Raw genomic sequence first — 17,583 nt, forward strand, 5'->3', positions numbered from 1 at the left:
TTGCATATAGCACTGAGCAGGATCCGACCCCAGGTCGCTGAACCTTTAGGGGACAATCATCTTAGGTCGCTTGTGAAGTTCGCCAAGCTCACATCGCAACCTCCACTCGCTGGTCAAGTAAAATCGTGAATTTCGTGCTATTTTAGCCGTTCTCCACTTGCAACTCGAGTAAGCGATCCTTGGGATGAGTCAAATAATGGCATAATCATGAAGTTCTTAAAGTTTAAGCCTTAAACCTTAAGAACTGGAGGGCTTCTGTTATGCCTAAAAAATTAGGACTGACGCAGACTTACGTCAAAGAGGACCAATCAAAGTTCAAGAAGGCATTGTGTCGTCTATATGTTGTCATGTCGTCCAAGAACATAAGGAGTAAGGCTAAGAGTCACCCACCTATCCAAGCTCTGCGCGATGTAGGGATATCTTCTGTGCAACTGGCCAATGGGAAGTAGGGTAGGAACTGTACGGCACCTGCTCGCTGGTAGACCCGCAATCATTACCCAGAAACCTCTTACTATAAATTGAGAGTTCCCCTCTCATTTTTCAGGATCTTGACTTTGATAACACAAACACTCACTCTCCCTCTCTGTATTTCTATTTCTCTGATCGCTATTTGTGACCTAATTGTAATCTTTCATTTATAAAAAGATAATGGACGTAGGATTTGCTTTGAGCATCCGAATCACTTTAAAAATCGTCTCCCTTCTATTTATTTTATTTCCAGTTCACGTGTAATTTTTAAGACTACTTAGCACTTTGCATGTGTCAATAGTTAGTGTCAAAATCAAGCATCAATACTTGGTTTGAACAAATGAGCTTTCTTGTAGAGGATAAGAAGAAAAGCTAGATATAAATTAGATCAAGAAACAGTATTAATAAACAATTGACAATGAATTAAAAAAATAATTATCAATCAATTAAAATGTAAAAATTTTAATATTCAAACGAGATTGATTGCTGAAGAATCTTTCATTGCTATTTTTTATTAGCCTTAATTAAAAAGCTCAGCTCACCTAATAAATCAATCTCAATTACTAGCTTTCAAACATTCAATGGCTGTCCTTGTCTCTTGATTTTCTAAAGAAACCCGTGAAACTGACTTTGATCATATATATATATATATATATATGGCCTCTCTGCGCTGGCATTTCAATCCTTTTGAAAGTTGGTACCTTCCACAACTATTTAATTTAAACCAGATTTAGATATATTTGTATTCTAATGGCATATGTTGGGTTCTCGTTCACCACACTCATTTCTTGAATGCTTCCAAATTCATGCTTTAATTTATACGTAGCCAATAGTGTAGGTGTAGGATATAATTGGAGTATTTATATATGGATAATGGATCCCATATGGCAAGGTGGTCTCGCCCTAAAAGGAGAAAAAAAAAAATAAGAATATAATCACATGCGCGTGATAGAAAGAAGACACAATGCTCGAGGATATATATTCTTAATTTTGGCAAGGCTCTAAGACTATTTTATTTGAAACTGCCTTTTCCTCTAGTTATATTTACCATGTGGAGCCCCATCTTTATCAGTAAACACCCTTCTTTTTTATTTGAAAATGTTAACTCTCTTTTCCTTTAATTATATTTACCTGATGCCCCTTGGTTAAGATTTGTTTTTGTTCATTTTTCAGGTACAGATACCCAATCCATGGAAGAAGAGCAACACATCAGCCCACAACTTATCCTTAAGGCCCAACCAATTGCGTTACAGCCCAAGTACAATTTGATTGAAGCTCCCAAAAACTGACATCACCATAAGGAATATGTAGTTACGATTTTTCACAGCGCAAGAACAACATAAATATTTAGTTTGAAAATTATGTGAAGTTCTTACTTCTAGGATATTTGTCCAAGCCTATAAGCTGGTCAAACTTATTTACAAGCTCTAAAATTAAGCTAATCTGTTTGTTTATAATTTTTTTGAGCTTATAAGAAAAAAAAAAATAAGTTGGAGAGGAGGTACTTTTTTTTTTGGCTTATAAGCACTCTGCTTATAAGCTAGTTTGACCAAGTATATTACCACATTATCCTTGTTTAATTTTAAAATTTCATAGTATATCCTTGTTTAATGTAGTACCCTTTTTAGTCATTTTATAATAAAATGTACTTATAAGTCACATTTTACCAAACACGTCAACTACTTATCAGTCACTTATAAGTACTTTAACCAAACACGTAATTGCTTAAAATTTCAAATGCTTATAAGCTAAAATTAGCTTATAAGTACTTGTTGCTTATAAGCTAATTTTCATAAGCTCAGACAAACATCCCCTTAGTACCAGAATTTCTGGCCGCCCTGTCCCTCTAATTCTCTTACCCCCTTATAAACCAGTTTGAAACATGTTTGATAAAATACTTGTGAGAGTTATATTTGCTATTTGGTATCCCTTTTAGCATAATATTTCATTTAATTTTGTTGTTTTATATTGTATGGGTAAAAATGAAATGATTATAATAGTTTTTTTTATACAAGTTTTAATTTATAAAACTTAAAGTGTTAGCTTTTTAGAAATGGTTAGGCTATGTATACGGTATACCCACTGCCTAATAACTAAAAATTTTAATGGTTATTGGTTAATTGAACACTTTACATTTGAAATGTTATATTGATTTAAATCAGGTAGTTCATAAAAAATTTTAAAAATAGGATTGATATAGTCATATTTTTCAAAACGTATTATTGACAATAGTCGTAATAAACTTGTACTCTATTTTTTTCATATCCGAATTTTATAATTAAATTTTTATAAACATATTTTTTATCATTTACTGTATCATACTTATAAAATTTTCATACTCGTATTTACAACTAGGTACACATTTAGGTAAGAGTCTGGCTATTGTAAGATATAATCTATCCCCTTTCATGAAAACTCATTAAATTATTCTCCCAAAACACTTAATCTTAAATATGTACACGTATTTCTTATTTAACAAGAAGGAAGTGACACTACAACACCTACACATATTTATATTATAATAAGTTGTGATTTTATGTCCATCAATTTTCCTGAGCATTACAAGTGAGGTTTGTCCATTGGTTGCGGTTTGCGACAATAATTTCTTATATTTTAGAATATGAGTTGTTAGCAACACTAGCATACTTTTTAAAAAGTGCAATTATTATGTCTTCTTTAAAATGTTAATTAATTCGATTGACCTTGACTTTGCCACCCCCTTTTTTCTGTTGTCTTACCGTCTTGCTGATCAGCCGGTCTTCTGTAGATTCAATTAATCTTCCCCAATCTTCAGGAGGAGTCAACATGGTATTGTGTTTCCAAGATGGAGGCTGCTCTGGAAGCGAGAGATACAAACACCTTGTATGAACTAATTCAAAGAGATCCATCTATTTTGCAGAGGATTGATGAGATACCTTTTGTTACTACGCCTTTACATGTTGCTGCATCTAACGGGGATATTGAATTTGCCATTGAGGTCATGATGTTAAAGCCATCATTTGGTAGAAAGCTAAACCAAGAAGGGTTCAGCCCCTTGCACCTTGCTTTACAAAATGGGCAAACCGAAACAGTTTTTCACCTACTTGCTGTTGATGCTGATCTTGTTCGTGTTAAAGGAAGAGAAGGTTTAACACCTCTGCATTTTGCAGCCGAGAAAGGAGACGTTCATCTCTTGGCCGGTGTCTTATCAGTTTGCCCAAAATCTTTCGAAGACGTGACTGTAAGAAGTGAGACTGCTCTGCATATAGCGTTGAAAAACAATGAGTTTGAAGCTTTTGAAGTTCAGGTCAAATCGCTTGAGGGGATTAAACATGAAGATAATCGTTTCTGGAATAAAAGAATCCTAAATTGGAAGGAGAAGTATGGAAACACTGTATTACATCTAGCAATATACCAAAATCAACCTCAGGTAAGCTAGCGCATAAATATGCTTTAAAAAATTTCTATAAATGATTATTTTGACATTAATCAAAATAAAAAAATTCATAGTGGATGGATCAATTATTCGTTTATCCATTAAGCAGGCTGTACGGTGTTTATTAAAGGGCGAAGTAGATGTTAATGCCAAAAATTCGGATGGCTTAACAGCTTTAGATATCTTCCTTGCTCAAACTCCTCCAGGAAACGCTGAGTTGGAGGAAATGCTACGCAGTGCTGGAGCATCCGAAGCTTATTTTCTTCCTAGTATTGATCCCTTTGCACGTACCGCAAGGTAAAACGTTTCATTTTATGCATTTTCTGTTGTTGTTTGGAGTGCTTCGACATCTTATCTCCGAAATGATTTGATTTAGCTACTTAATAATTATTCCTCAGTAAGGATCAGAGGTTGAAGAAGGCTACTGAACAGGGAGATTTGGATGCCCTATATGCATTAATATCGGAGGATGTATATCTTCTGGAGCATATAGATGAGGTACCATTTGTTGATACTCCTCTGCACATGGCAGCATCTGCAGGTCATATTCAGTTTGCCTTAGAGATTATGAGGTTAAAGCCATCATTCGCTAGAAAGCTAAACAAACATGGATTTACCCCTATGCATCTTGCTTTGCAATATGAACAAACCCAGATGGTGCTTCGACTACTAGATGTTGATAGAAATTTGCTCGTGTCCAAGGAAGGGAAGGTAAAACCCCTTTGCATTATGTGGCTGAGAAAGGAATGGTGGAAATTCTGTTTGAATTTCTTGCAGATTGCCCAGAGTCTATTCGAGATGTGACAATTCGAAGAGAAAATGCTCTGCATCTTGCTGTAAAAAAATGACAAACTGGAAGCCCCTGAAATCCTGCTACGATGGCTTCACTGCATGGGCAGTGACGAAATACTGGGATGGACCAACGACAAAGGTGAAAATTTATTGCATATTGCAATTTCTAGAGGTCATCTCCAGGCAAGTTTCTGATCTCTTCGGTTCTAATTTGTATATTTAATTGAATCTCATATATATATATATAATGATTTGGCTAACAAGTTAATAACCACAAGATAGTTTTAAGCCATTTTGAATGTCTATTGGGAATAACTAGTGTTAAAGGGTTAGAGTTTTACACCTAAATGGCTAACACATTAGGTGGAGAGACTCCTCTTCTAAGCCCAATACGTCTCCAATGCTCTTCTGATGTGATGTGGGATCCGTGACATTCTTTTTTAAAACTTAAGACCTTCCCAATGCGTGATGTAGAATCCGTGATATTCTCCCACACCCAATCTTGTTACGCCCATCAAAAGATGGATCGGGTTTACTTTGATACTACTATCACGAGCTGGAAATTTCACACTCAAAAGGCTAACTCATTAGGTGGAGGAAACTCTCTCTCTCTCTCTCTCTCTCTCTCTTTTTAACTCTCTCTCTCTCTCTCTCTCTCTTTTTAAGCGCAAAACCTCTTCAATGTGTTTCTGATGTGGGATCCGTGACACTAGGCAAAACCTCGTGGGATGGCACTCACTTGGGATGGCCTTGGTCGTGGATGAGATGACCTATCAAATCTTGCCAACTAGGTAGATCAAGCTGACAAGGATGTCTATTGGGCATATCTAGACAAATCTCGTGGGATTAATACCCGCTTGGGACATTCCTTGTCATAAATGGGGCCAAGTATGGATCAAGCCCCTTTGAGGCTCAACCTACCCTCGGATTTAAAAAAAAAAAAAAATTTATTAATATATAAACCCACAAAAAAATGTTATTAATATATATACTCAAGCCCACCCTCATATTTAAAATAAATAAGAACTATTATATCAATATCTAAGTCCACAAAAAAAACTTGTTATTAATATATATATTCCAAGCTTACATCATCTTTCTCCACTCTTTTTCTCCACGTTTTCATCTGCTTTTTATGATTTTATTCCTAAAATTCTTTACTCTCTCATTCTCTCTTTGTCTTTCTCATGTTATTTGCTCTTAAAACTTTTGAAGACTAAAATTGTTGAAGCTTTCATTACTCAAGGTGCCACAATTAGCTTCGTTTTTTGTTTTATCAGTTTTAGATATGTGTATTGCTCATTTCAATTTATTTTATTTTAGGGTTGAATTATGCTTTTTTTTTTTTTTTAGGTTTTTTATCCTAATTTGAGAGAAAAAGACATGAATATTATAAGTTTATTTTGTGTTTTGTGTCTAAGAATGAACTTATTTTCCCAAATTAAAACTTTAACTATATTTTAAAGGACATTATTCTTCGCCCACCATTACCATTTTCTTACATTTTAAACATCACGGTTTAGCTGTTCAAAATTATTAAAGAAATTTGAGTTACTATCTATGTTTGTACCAAGAAAATTCTCTATTTTTTTGTTAATTCATATTAAAAATCAACGTAATATTGACTTAATTTAAATTGTAGTTGACTTTAGCTTAGACTATGTCTGATCAAGGTCATGAAAATTTATATTATAATATTTGAAAACCAAAAATTAAAAAAATTAAATTAAAAGAAGATTTTGCTCAAAATTTACTCAATACATTTACTTAAAATTTTGCTTCTCATATATTTATTTAAGTAAAAAAGTATTATGTTATTACATTCTTTTCTTCTAGGTTTTTAAAAAAAAAAAAAAAATTTTAAATTTAGTAATTTTTTAAAGTTTTTATTAATTGTTTGACAAACAAGGCCGAACTGACAGTAAAAATCCTGATCTGCCACCGAATGGGACGACCTATGAAATCCTTCCAACTGGGTCTATTAAGCCGCCATAGATGTCTATTGGGTATGTCTAGAAAAACCTTGTAGACAAACCTTGTAGGATGGACACGGGACAGTTCTCGTTGTGCATAGGGTTGCCAGTAGAATATATCGAGCGGCCATGGATGTCTGTAATGTTTTATAAGCTGATTCTGGTTTTACTTGAAGTAAAAATTTTATTGTTTTATATGCAGATTGTGAAGCTTCTAATCAATAGAGTTCAAATAATAGATGTCAAGAATTCAGCGGGTTTGACGGCCTTCGACATGTTAAAGTATAAAATTCAAAGCCATCCTGAACTTGAAGAAGTGTTGCATAAATGTAGCTCTCTGGAAGTGTCATCATTTTCTAGAAAGAAAATTGTGGATTACCTGAGGGATACCATCAAGGAACCAAGACCACCTGGGTGCACGTCATGGTTCTATTGTCGCAGATTTTTTCATGAGTTGGCACGGTTCTATTATCGCAGGAAAAAGAGTACGACAAATGAAATTCGCAATATAGTACTTGTGGTAGCTGTTCTCATTGCAACAGCAACCTACCAAGTTGCGCTTGCTCCTCCTGAAGATACGGACACAAAACCTAAAGAATTGACCGTCGCCAATGCCACGGCCACCAATGGAACCACAACGGACGGAAACCCATTCTTACCCGACTTTTTCTTGTTCCCAGAGATTCTCAAGTCTTCGGCTGCCCAAATTTTCATGTATTGCAATGGTCTAGCCTTCTATACATCAATGCTAACCATTCATTTTCACCTCCCACGACACAATTTAAAACTGGTATATGTGATCTGCTTTCTGCTATTAATAGCAGCCCGATCGGACATTTCGCTTTTGATTTTGTTTGGAGTGCTGTTTCCGGCTTTGAGTTTCTCTCATCTTCCCTTGAACATCCTCCTTCGTTGTAAAAGGAAAAATTTGTCAGTGCAAGCTATGCGCTCCATTTTCAAACACTACAGAAGCTTTTACAATGAGATGCAATGCCACAGCACGGTTGAAAGAGAGTAAAAGAAGTGTGTTTTGCTGCAGTATAATGATACATCAAAGTTAAGTCTATGAGCTTATAACGTAAAACTTGTAAGCTGTTTTACATTTGACATTTTGTTGTGTGATGAATCTTCAAACAACTTCCAAAAAAGAAACACTGTCAATGATATAGTGCGTTCTGTAGCCAGATTTTCAAAAATTATCTGTAAAAAAGCCTATGCCTATAATTTAATGACTATCATTGTATCATACATGTTAATCATTCTCAGTCTTCCTTACTCCCAACAATATCAATGATGAATCGGTTCAGACGCTGGCCAAAAGTCTTTGTAGAAAAATTCTCTGTGACATGCCTCCGGGCCTCTTCACCCATTGTCTTGGCCAATTGTGGATCCTTGATGAGTGAACCCATTGCCAAAGCAAATGCTTGGGGAGTAGGGTTGCAAAGGAATCCAGTAACCCCATTCTTAATCGTCTCCACAGGGCCCCCACTGTTGCATGCAATTACAGGTTTGTGAGATGCCATTGCCTCCAATGGAACAATGCCAAAGTGTTCATCCTACAATCATTAAACATTTGATTTAAAATTCCCTTCCCCATTTAATCTAATATTAATGAATTGCAAACATAATGCTGGACAAAACTACACCTGAGGTGTATAAAGGACACACAGGCATTCGGAGAGAAGAGCATTTCTTTCAGCTGTCAAGCAAGATGTAACAAAGTTAACCCGATCTGCCACTTTATTGTTTACTGCAAAGCGTTTAAGCTCCTCCAAGTACTCAACATTCTCCCTCAAGCGTTCATCATACCCACCTGCAAAAGAGAGAGAGAGGTCAATTACTCTGTAAATCCAGAAGCCATGCCAGTTTTTTGCTCTCACATCAGCAATAATGTTGCCTTCATGTATATGTAGCACATAGCTTAGCACGCTATTTTGCTTTCCCGGCTGCAAATAATTGAGTTCCTCCAATTCCATGTTAAAGGCCACCAAGAGTTTCATAAAGGAATTCCATTTCACTATTTCACCATGCAGCTATAAACTTTACCAAGCCATTGTTCGTAAAGACTATTCCAGTTATAGATGATATTATGCCTCATTTTCTCCCCTTTTTTTTAACTATGAACAGAAAAGTGAGTTATTTGCATACAACAAACCATAACCAAAATCCCCTTCCACTTATCACCGACTTCGGCCACCAAGATCACTTTTTACTCTGACATGCAGCATTACAGCCAACTCCAAGTTATTCAGGATAAAATTCTGAGCAAGGAGTCCAGTTTCCAGAAGAGACCCATGCTGCCATATATTTATAAACGTTTAACATGCAGTCAAAATTAATAGGGAAATATTTCTAAGAGAGTAAGCTAAGACACAAAGTCTGTCCGATGTTAACTAAATGAAATATTCCAAGTGCAAAACAATGATGGATCAAAAACACGTCATAGAAACTTCATTCCCGGACAAACTTTCCGCACATGTTTCTGACAGGTCACCAAGACAATGGTCAGATTAAAAGTTATCACCACTCTAGCACAAATATCTGAGTTACATGGACATACACTACCCAAGTGAAATATCTCAGCACACTGACATGGCCAATAGTCAGTATGAGATATCTGCCAAATCATAAAAGAGAAAGACTTGCCTGCAATGGTCAATGTAACATCAGGTATTTTATGATCCCCTTCAAGGTTTTGAAGCATGACAAAAGCTGAAAGTGCTAAATCAATATTCTTTTTTCTTTCAAATCGGTTAACAGAGAGAAAATTCAACCTACACCAAAGGGAGCAAATAAGAGGTTAGAGTCCAAACAGTGGCAAGCAAAGAATACATAATCAATAACATGTTGACACAGTCTTCTAAGAATAAAAAAATGATAGGAGACACAAAGTGATATACGAATATGTCTTTTACTTATTGGAACGGGGCTCATCAAACTGATCCACATTGACTGCTGGATATAGGACAGCTGGAAAAATTTCTCGTGCACAAAGACGCTTGAAAGTATTTGCAAAGGTAGTAGAAGTAAATTTACTATTAACAAGTATCAAATCTGCCATTCCTGCATTTCAGAAAAGCAAGTAAAATAGATGTATAGATAGATATTGCAAAAGAAAAATAAAATATGAATGCAAAACATATTTCACATGAGCAGCAGAAAACAAGAATCTGGAATCAAACCAGTTGTTATTTCTTCAACAAAGTCTATAGGTTTCCTATATATCCTCCTCAGAAGAGTTGAATGTTGAGCCAGTAACAAATCCGGGAAGTGACAATAGAATAAAACCTGGCAAAGAAGTGTAATACATGAAACAACTATAGTGTAAGGAATGGCATATAAGAGTTGATTTTAAATAATAAATACCTTTGTTGACCCTTTAAGTTTCAAAATTGGGACGACAACAGAAACTTGGTCTGCTATTATAACATCAAATGATGACCAATTGAGAAGCAAACAAAGTGCAACAAAAATACATCGCACATATGCACATAATGCATGAAGACGGTAGAAAATATGGCGAGGTAGGAAATCCCCATACACTGTAACTGGAAAGGTACCTGGAGAGCCAAATAAAATAAACATGGTATATCACATGATTTGGTTTATAACAGAGGAAAACAGGCAAAAGCAAAGAGAGCATTTGGAAAGCAGAATAAAAGCATCAAGATGTGGAAGAAATAAACTTCAAAAGGATGTCCATGACCCAGTAGTAATTCCTGTTACCGTCTCTCTAGATGTGTAAAGAATATATTATTCATCCAAAACAAAAGAGAAAAATATATATGCCAATAGGACTGCCATGTACACATATTTGAGACATAACAAGAGCCATGACATACCTTCACAACTATCCAACACAACGAATTCCTGAAATAGAATTAAAGCAATCCAGATTGAGCTCAAAATGGGACAAAATCTATTATTAACAGAGAGGAATTACTACTTACAGTATCTGCTTAATCAACTAGGAATTAAGTGTAATGGGCACAGTACTTTTAAAAGTTCCAAAAACTAGCAAATACTATCCTACAATTCAGAGTATTAGTTCAAATGAATTAGCAAGATACTGAAATCAATTTTGTTCCCAGCCAATCCTATCATTTTACTCTTAGATGACTCGTGTGAATTAGCTTATACCACACTAATTTACTAACATTAAACTCAGGTTCAGTGCCTTTTCAAACACATTTTTAGTCAAAGCGCCAGACATATTTTCCTTATCCTGTATAAAGAATTCAACAGTAGAGTCACATACAACTAATAAAAGGAACTAATGCATCTAACTATCCACTTTGAACTTGCAAAAGCATATATACATAGCACATAAGACACAAAACGAGCAAAAAACAGGATTCAATGATCACATCAAAAATTAACAAAAGTATATTCAGCTTCTTCAAAACAACAAACTAATAATAACCCATTTTCATTAATCCTCTGCCCACTAATTTACTCAACCATAAACCCTACGACATCAAGATTATTAACCCACAAATATTGCATACGAGAGATACTTTAGAGAAGATAACGGATAATAATCCCAGCTCTAATTTAACTCAAGTTCAGTTTCTTATTTGCATTTCCAGATCAATCACATAAAAGTTAAAATAATGGAAAGTTACTGACCACCAAGAGTTTCCTCAAAACACCGAGTCCTATCATGGTGAGCTGTAAAAACATGAACATTGTGCCCATGGGAAACAAGTTCAACAGCCGCATCAACAATTAATCTTTCAGCTCCACCTATCAATTATTGAAACACATCCAGAAAATAAGATCAAAATTCACGGTTCTAAAATATTATTAATGAGCTACTTCAGTCTTTAAAGAAAAATTGCAAAACTAAGAGGGTCAAAATCCAATTAACTGAACATGGGTATTTCCATTAATCTAATTTTATTCCCAGCAGAAACACTAAAACAAATAATTAAACGAATAGAAAGATAATCAATGGAGGTTTAGAAACAAAATTACCGATTCCCAGATCGGGGTGTATGATGGCGATGTTAAGCTTTTTGCTTGATTTCTTCTTCTCCATTGCTTTTGCCGCTGGGTTTTGACTTGCAATTAATCGTTGTTTAGGTGGACTCGGAAGCTAGATGGGTTCGAATACAGCACAGAAAACTCATCGGAAATGAGTTGACATGATCTCTACTGAAGCGTAAAGGTTATGCAATTTGAAATTTGTACGAAACGATTTCAAAGTTAATGCTTGGTTAAATAAGTTATAATATACTTAAAAAAAAATTAAAAAAAAAAAAAAAACACCCAAACGCCCATACTATGGTAGTTTAATTTAAAATTGGAATATTTAAATAATTTTTTTTATTTCAAAAAGAAAAAAGAAACCGAGCTATTTGAGGGGTATTATGGTAGTTTCGTAAACTTCTCATTTTCCGCCTACATATTTTTCTCGACTCCCAAAGACCCGCCACGAAAATTACGCTGTGATACATTTTGACTAAATAGCGAGAGTAAACTTCACTTCACAGGGACGAAGATGACCGGAGAAGAGATATCGGGCCCTGCTGGTCCAAAGGTTCTCCGTCTCCTCTATTTCGTGGGCGCCGGATGTAAGTTACATGTGATTATTTGATACACAAAGACATATATTTATATTCTCTATAGCTTTGAATAATTTCAGTTAAATTATAATAAACTCTGATTAAATAAACAATCTTATAGTTATCTGCACTGCGGCAATCAACAAGTGGCGAGAACTGGAGCGGAAGTCTCTGCAGAAGAAACAGCAAGAGAGCAATATATTGACGGAGAGCTCGGCCAATGCGGTACAAAAAGCAGTCAAATGATAAATCTTGTTATAAAATTTCGAATTTTTATGGTAATAATGTTGAATTTGATTCATTTTCACATTTTAATTGTGTATTTTGAGTGATTTTTATAGTGTATACCTTTTAGAGATGTTAGGGTTTATGGAGCTTTCAATTTAGTCATCATGCTTTGTTGTAATTTTAATCAATAAGTTTCTGGTTACGATTTCCCCAAATTTTATTCTTGATAAGCTCCTTAAATCCGTCTAAATTACTATAATACTTCACTGGTTAAATTTGATACCACAAAATTCTTTGCTTTTTTTCTTATTTGGTATACAAATGCTTAAATTTGGAATTGAATTTGAACTTGGTAGACCATCACATATTGATTTGTTTGGATATCATATTTGACTTAAGATTTGGAATCGAATTGTTATCCCAGGAAGTTATTTACTTGATTATTCATTGAAGACTTGCCATGCACCACTGTCAACATATAGAATCAGGGAAACTGTGACTACTTCTGGAAACTTGGATTTCTAATTGGTGAAAAGAAAAGAGTTTTCTAGAAAAATTCATTTGTCACAACTTAACCAATAATAAACACACTTTAGATTTGCAATTGAATTGTTTGTTCAAGGAGTTAGTTACTTGATTATTCATTGAAGACTTGTTATGCACCACTGGCAACATAGACGTCAGAATAGATTTTGTCTTCAATTTTTTGGTAATGAAGTATTAAATTTTACTGTGATTATCACAAACTTGAGTTTGCTTAAAATATTTGGGATGCTTTCATTGGCACCAGAAAGAATCATAGTTTCCTTTCTTAACCAAACATCCTTTGTTTGGTGGTCATGTGTAAGAAAGCATTGTGTCCACCTATAAAAGGATGACACTTATGGACTGATTTATTTTTCAGTGAGTCAATCGATCATTTCCTTAATGAACTAGGAGGGCTTTTCCTATACAAAGAATGGACCTACCACTATATCTTGTCTAGCTCAGTGCTTACTTTGCTTTTGCTTTTGGTTTACTCACTGGAGGCCATGGTAAGGTAAAAACCTGGTGGCAGTGCAGAGCAAAGATGGAAGCGGGATGATTGTAGTGGAGCAGAGGAGGAATTGTCTGTTGACATCAAGTAATACCAGAATAATTGAATGATTTGGCATTATACATTATGCACTGTTATTCCCTAAGATGTGGGCAATTCTTGGTAGCCCGTTATTCCATGTATTAGATTCTTAATTTTATTTTACTTAATATTCTATAGTAGTTGGACTATTACTTTTATGTACGAAATATGATAGAAAAAAAAATAAAGTTTTATCATTTTGTTGTGTTTGACCTCATTTCCTAGGTATGCAAGTATCTTCAAGGATCGCTTTGTTTATGCAATTATTTATGGTCATGTATATTCCGTTTCATTCTTTCCAAGTTCACATTTAGGAATTCATAAAGACCATAAATATCAATGTGCTATCTTACTTTATTCAATTTTGTTATGTAAATGTAATAATGTGAAATTTTAAGTTTGGATATTTAATCCCTTTGTACAAACCGCAATAAAAGTTTTAACATCAGCGTTTTTCTTCATGATACCGATTATAAATTGAATGAAACCATTGTCATGCATATCAGTCATGTTTGGATGTTTTGCTTCTGTTTTGATGAAATTCTATATGTTTAATGTAAAGTCAGCTTCACATTTACTGCTGATTATTGAATCTTTGGTATGGTTATTGAATGTTTGGTATGGACTTAAAAACATATAATTTGCATAAAGAAAGAGTATTGGTAGCTATTTCTCAGAGTAAAGATATCTGCCGTGACAAATTGTTGTCTTTATAGAAACTGCATTTTGTAAGGAAATCCTAGAATGGTCTTTCTGTATATATAAACACTGCCCAAATTTGTCTAAAATCTTCATGAAATTCATCAAGAACTGAAATATTTCTATCAAACTTTGTAGAAACTTTCAATTCAAGTAGGTTTGCAACAGATTTCAAAACTATGGATATGTGTGTGTTGAAACAAAGTAATGGGAGATCTATGATATTATCTTAAACAAAACCCTTAAAAAAAGAGAAAGAGCAAAATAGTGTAACTAGTTGGAATTTTCAGCATTGTTTTTATTGGATCAAATAACATTTCACTTTCATCTTTCTGGAGAAAAAGAACAATGAGGAGAATCCACATCGACTGATGTCTATACCCATATAGCTAGAAAATTTGTCAGATGCACTTAAGACCATGAAATTCACATGCCTTATCCTTTTCATTCCATCATTAATGGCAATACCGCAATAGTAATCATCAAAGACAAATGTCATGAGGAATAATTCAGCTTTTTTTTTTCCACTTTTTTTGTTAGCACTGATAAAATATCTCTATGTTACATCATAAAAGAGAGGTAATGTTCATTTGTTTCTTGTAGAGGGGATAGAACCTCGAGAACCACTCATGAATACTCAAAATAGAAGTCAAGAAACAATAATGTCATTTAGGCATCTTTATTTCTTTGTCATATGATAAAAGGAAAGTTAGAAGCCTATGGAAAATTCTACTCATTGATATTCCTGTGGTGACGGTTTGCTTTGCATTTCTGAAAATTCTGGCTTCCTTACGCTGTTATGGCCACGGTGGAGGTGGAGGCGATGGTGGCCAAACTGGAGGTGTGTGTGGTGGTGATGGTGGCGGTCATGGAGGAGGTCATGGGGTGGTCATGGTGGAGGTCATGGTGGAGGCGATGGTGGTGGTGTTGGTGGATGTGGGGGTGGTGGATGTGGAGGAGGTGGCAGTTGACATGGAGGTATGCTCATCATTTGTATTTTTGAGCTTGGTGGAAGATTGTAATGTTCTCGTGTCTCCATAAAATTATGACAGTTAAATAATAAACTAATGCTAGATATTCCAGCAAATTTCCCTTCTCAAATGATATTACATCCTTTTTTATTAATTACCAAATCACTTACCGTGTCGACCAAAATTTTGAAGTGTTACTTGAAAATTGAAACGTCCTTTAATATTTGTCATTTTATATGTCATGTAGTTCTATTGATAAGCAGATAAGACTAAGGGAAGTTTGTTTTACGTTTTTATCTTCATAAGAAGAGGTAAAAATTTGGGCATATTAGTTAATTAGTTTGTATCATTGTTTTAAAAACCGGACCGGACTGGACTGGTCGATCCAACTGGTTGGATCGGGAACCGGTCACGTGTCCGGTTCGAGTCAACCCTGAAACCGTTATAATGCAATGGATTGCGTTAAACCGTTTAAAAACCAGATATTTTCAACGAACCATTGGTCCAACCAGACCGATTGATAAACCGGTCCAATTAAAAATCCCTAAACTTAATACACACAGCCTTCTCATTGCGTTCAGTTCATCTCTTTCAGTGTTTCTCAGTTTCTTACAAAAATTTTCTCAGTTTCTTAAGCAAATTTCTTAGCTTCTTCTCTTCTCTGCAAAAATTTATTAGCTTCGTCTCTGTTGTCTGTTCTCTGCAAAGATTTCTCTCTGAAATCCCACCCAAATCGCATCTGAACTCTATGAAATCGACGATGACGTCTTCCTCCCTCGCCGGAAATCGACGACGATAGCTCCGTTCCTCGCTGGAAATCGACGGCGACAACTTCATTCGTTGACGACAGCTCCATTCTTCGATTCAGATAATAAACACGCCATTCTTCGATCTAGCTTCAATAATCAATAATTTCAATTTCATTTTTGTAACAATGTCATCTCTACAAATATTCAGGAGGTCCTATATAGGATCTGTGAACAAACGAGCAGTCTATGGACCGTGTACTTCATCCTTTTGATTTTTATGCATCATATATGCCTCTGATGATTAATACATAATGTGGTATCAAATGAGTGTAGCATTATTTGTCAACTGATATCTGGAATATTTTTTTTAACACATTCAAGTGGCATTTGCGTTATATGTGTAGGAATGTTTTAAGCTCATGTTGAATTTTTTACCCTGCTATTTATCATATGCATTATCACAGTGACGACTGTCTTGATTATAGCTCATGTTGAATTTTTTACCCTNTCCATATAGCTAGAAAATTTGTCAGATGCACTTAAGACCATGAAATTCACATGCCTTATCCTTTTCATTCCATCATTAATGGCAATAGTAATCATCAAAGACGAATGTCATGAGGAATAATTCAGCTTTTTTTTTTCCACTTTTTTTGTTAGCACTGATAAAATATCTCTATGTTACATCATAAAAGAGAGGTAATGTTCATTTGTTTCTTGTAGTGGGGATAGAACCTCGAGAACCACTCATGAATACTCAAAATAGAAGTCAAGAAACAATAATGTCATTTAGGCATCTTTATTTCTTTGTCATATGATAAAAGGAAAGTTAGAAGCCCATGGAAAATTGTACTCATTGATATTCCTGTGGTGACGGTTTGCTTTGCATTTCTGAAAATTCTGGCTTCCTTACGCTGTTGTGGCCACGGTGGAGGTGGAGGCGATGGTGGCCAAACTGGAGGTGCGTGTGGTGGTGATGGTGGCGGTCATGGAGGAGGTCATGGGGTGGTCATGGGGGTGGTCATGGTGGAGGCGATGGTGGTGGTGTTGGTGGTTGTGGGGGTGGTGGATGTGGAGGAGGTGGCAGTTGACATGGAGGTATGCTCATCATTTGTATTTTTGAGCTTGGTGGAAGATTGTAATGTTCTTGTGTCTCTATAAAATTATGACAGTTAAATAATAAACTAATGCTAGATATTCCAGCAAATTTCCCTTCTCAAATGATATTACATCCCTTTTTATTAATTACCAAATCACTTACCGTGTCGACCAAAATTTTGAAGTGTTACTTGAAAATTGAAATGTCCTTTAATATTTGTCATTTTATATTTTATGTAGTTCTATTGATAAGCAGATAAGACTAAGGGAAGTTTGATTACGTTTTTATCTTCATAAGAAGAGGTAAAAATTTGGGCATATTAATTAATTAGTTTGTATCATTGTTTTAAAAGCCGGACCGGACTAGTCGATCCAACTGGTTGGACTGGGAATCGGTCACGTGTTTGGTTTAAGTCAACCCTGAAACCGTTATAATGAATAGACTGCATTAAATCGTTTAAAAACCGGATATTTTCAGCGAATTGTCGGTCCAACCAGATCAACTG

The 17,583-nt window shown here is 35.1% G+C and overlaps 3 protein-coding genes across 7 annotated transcripts; 2 read left to right on the forward strand and 1 right to left on the reverse strand.

The window, feature by feature from the left end:
* Window positions 1-3,193: 3,193 nt before the first annotated feature.
* LOC116145492 (ankyrin repeat-containing protein At5g02620-like) lies at window positions 3,194-7,698 on the forward strand. The gene is given in 6 exon segments (XM_031430950.1): window positions 3,194-3,877; window positions 3,993-4,180; window positions 4,282-4,571; window positions 4,574-4,722; window positions 4,724-4,858; window positions 6,851-7,698. Coding segments are annotated over 6 exon segments (2,163 nt in total). The 5' UTR covers window positions 3,194-3,292; the 3' UTR covers window positions 7,667-7,698.
* Window positions 7,699-7,705: 7 nt separating this feature from the next.
* LOC116145490 (alpha-1,3/1,6-mannosyltransferase ALG2) lies at window positions 7,706-11,861 on the reverse strand. 2 transcript variants are annotated; one of them, XM_031430948.1, is made up of 8 exons: window positions 11,626-11,861; window positions 11,278-11,394; window positions 10,015-10,208; window positions 9,831-9,936; window positions 9,564-9,711; window positions 9,295-9,422; window positions 8,295-8,461; window positions 7,706-8,204 (listed from the first exon to the last, which is right to left on the reverse strand). In XM_031430948.1, the coding sequence occupies exons 1-8, from the start codon at window positions 11,687-11,689 to the stop codon at window positions 7,911-7,913; spliced, it is 1,218 nt and encodes a 405-aa protein (XP_031286808.1). In that variant the 5' UTR covers window positions 11,690-11,861; the 3' UTR covers window positions 7,706-7,910. The 2 variants fall into 2 exon arrangements, with proteins under 2 accessions (XP_031286808.1, XP_031286809.1); XM_031430949.1 differs by lacking the exon at window positions 11,626-11,861 and adding an exon at window positions 10,491-10,518 and having other exon boundaries at window positions 11,278-11,398.
* Window positions 11,862-12,038: 177 nt separating this feature from the next.
* Window positions 12,039-13,777, forward strand: LOC116145573. Of its 4 annotated transcripts, none has more exons than XM_031431026.1 (3): window positions 12,039-12,224; window positions 12,337-12,493; window positions 13,472-13,777. In XM_031431026.1, exons 1-2 carry the CDS (start codon window positions 12,152-12,154, stop codon window positions 12,459-12,461), a joined length of 198 nt encoding a protein of 65 aa, XP_031286886.1. In that variant the 5' UTR covers window positions 12,039-12,151; the 3' UTR covers window positions 12,462-12,493; window positions 13,472-13,777. The 4 variants fall into 4 exon arrangements, with proteins under 4 accessions (XP_031286886.1, XP_031286887.1, XP_031286888.1 ...); XM_031431027.1 differs by having other exon boundaries at window positions 13,483-13,777; XM_031431028.1 differs by having other exon boundaries at window positions 13,506-13,777.
* The last annotated feature ends 3,806 nt before the right edge of the window (window positions 13,778-17,583 follow it).

This window comes from Pistacia vera, unplaced genomic scaffold, assembly GCF_008641045.1.
Source record: "Pistacia vera cultivar Batoury unplaced genomic scaffold, PisVer_v2 Contig462, whole genome shotgun sequence".
NCBI classification, from domain to species: domain Eukaryota; kingdom Viridiplantae; phylum Streptophyta; class Magnoliopsida; order Sapindales; family Anacardiaceae; genus Pistacia; species Pistacia vera.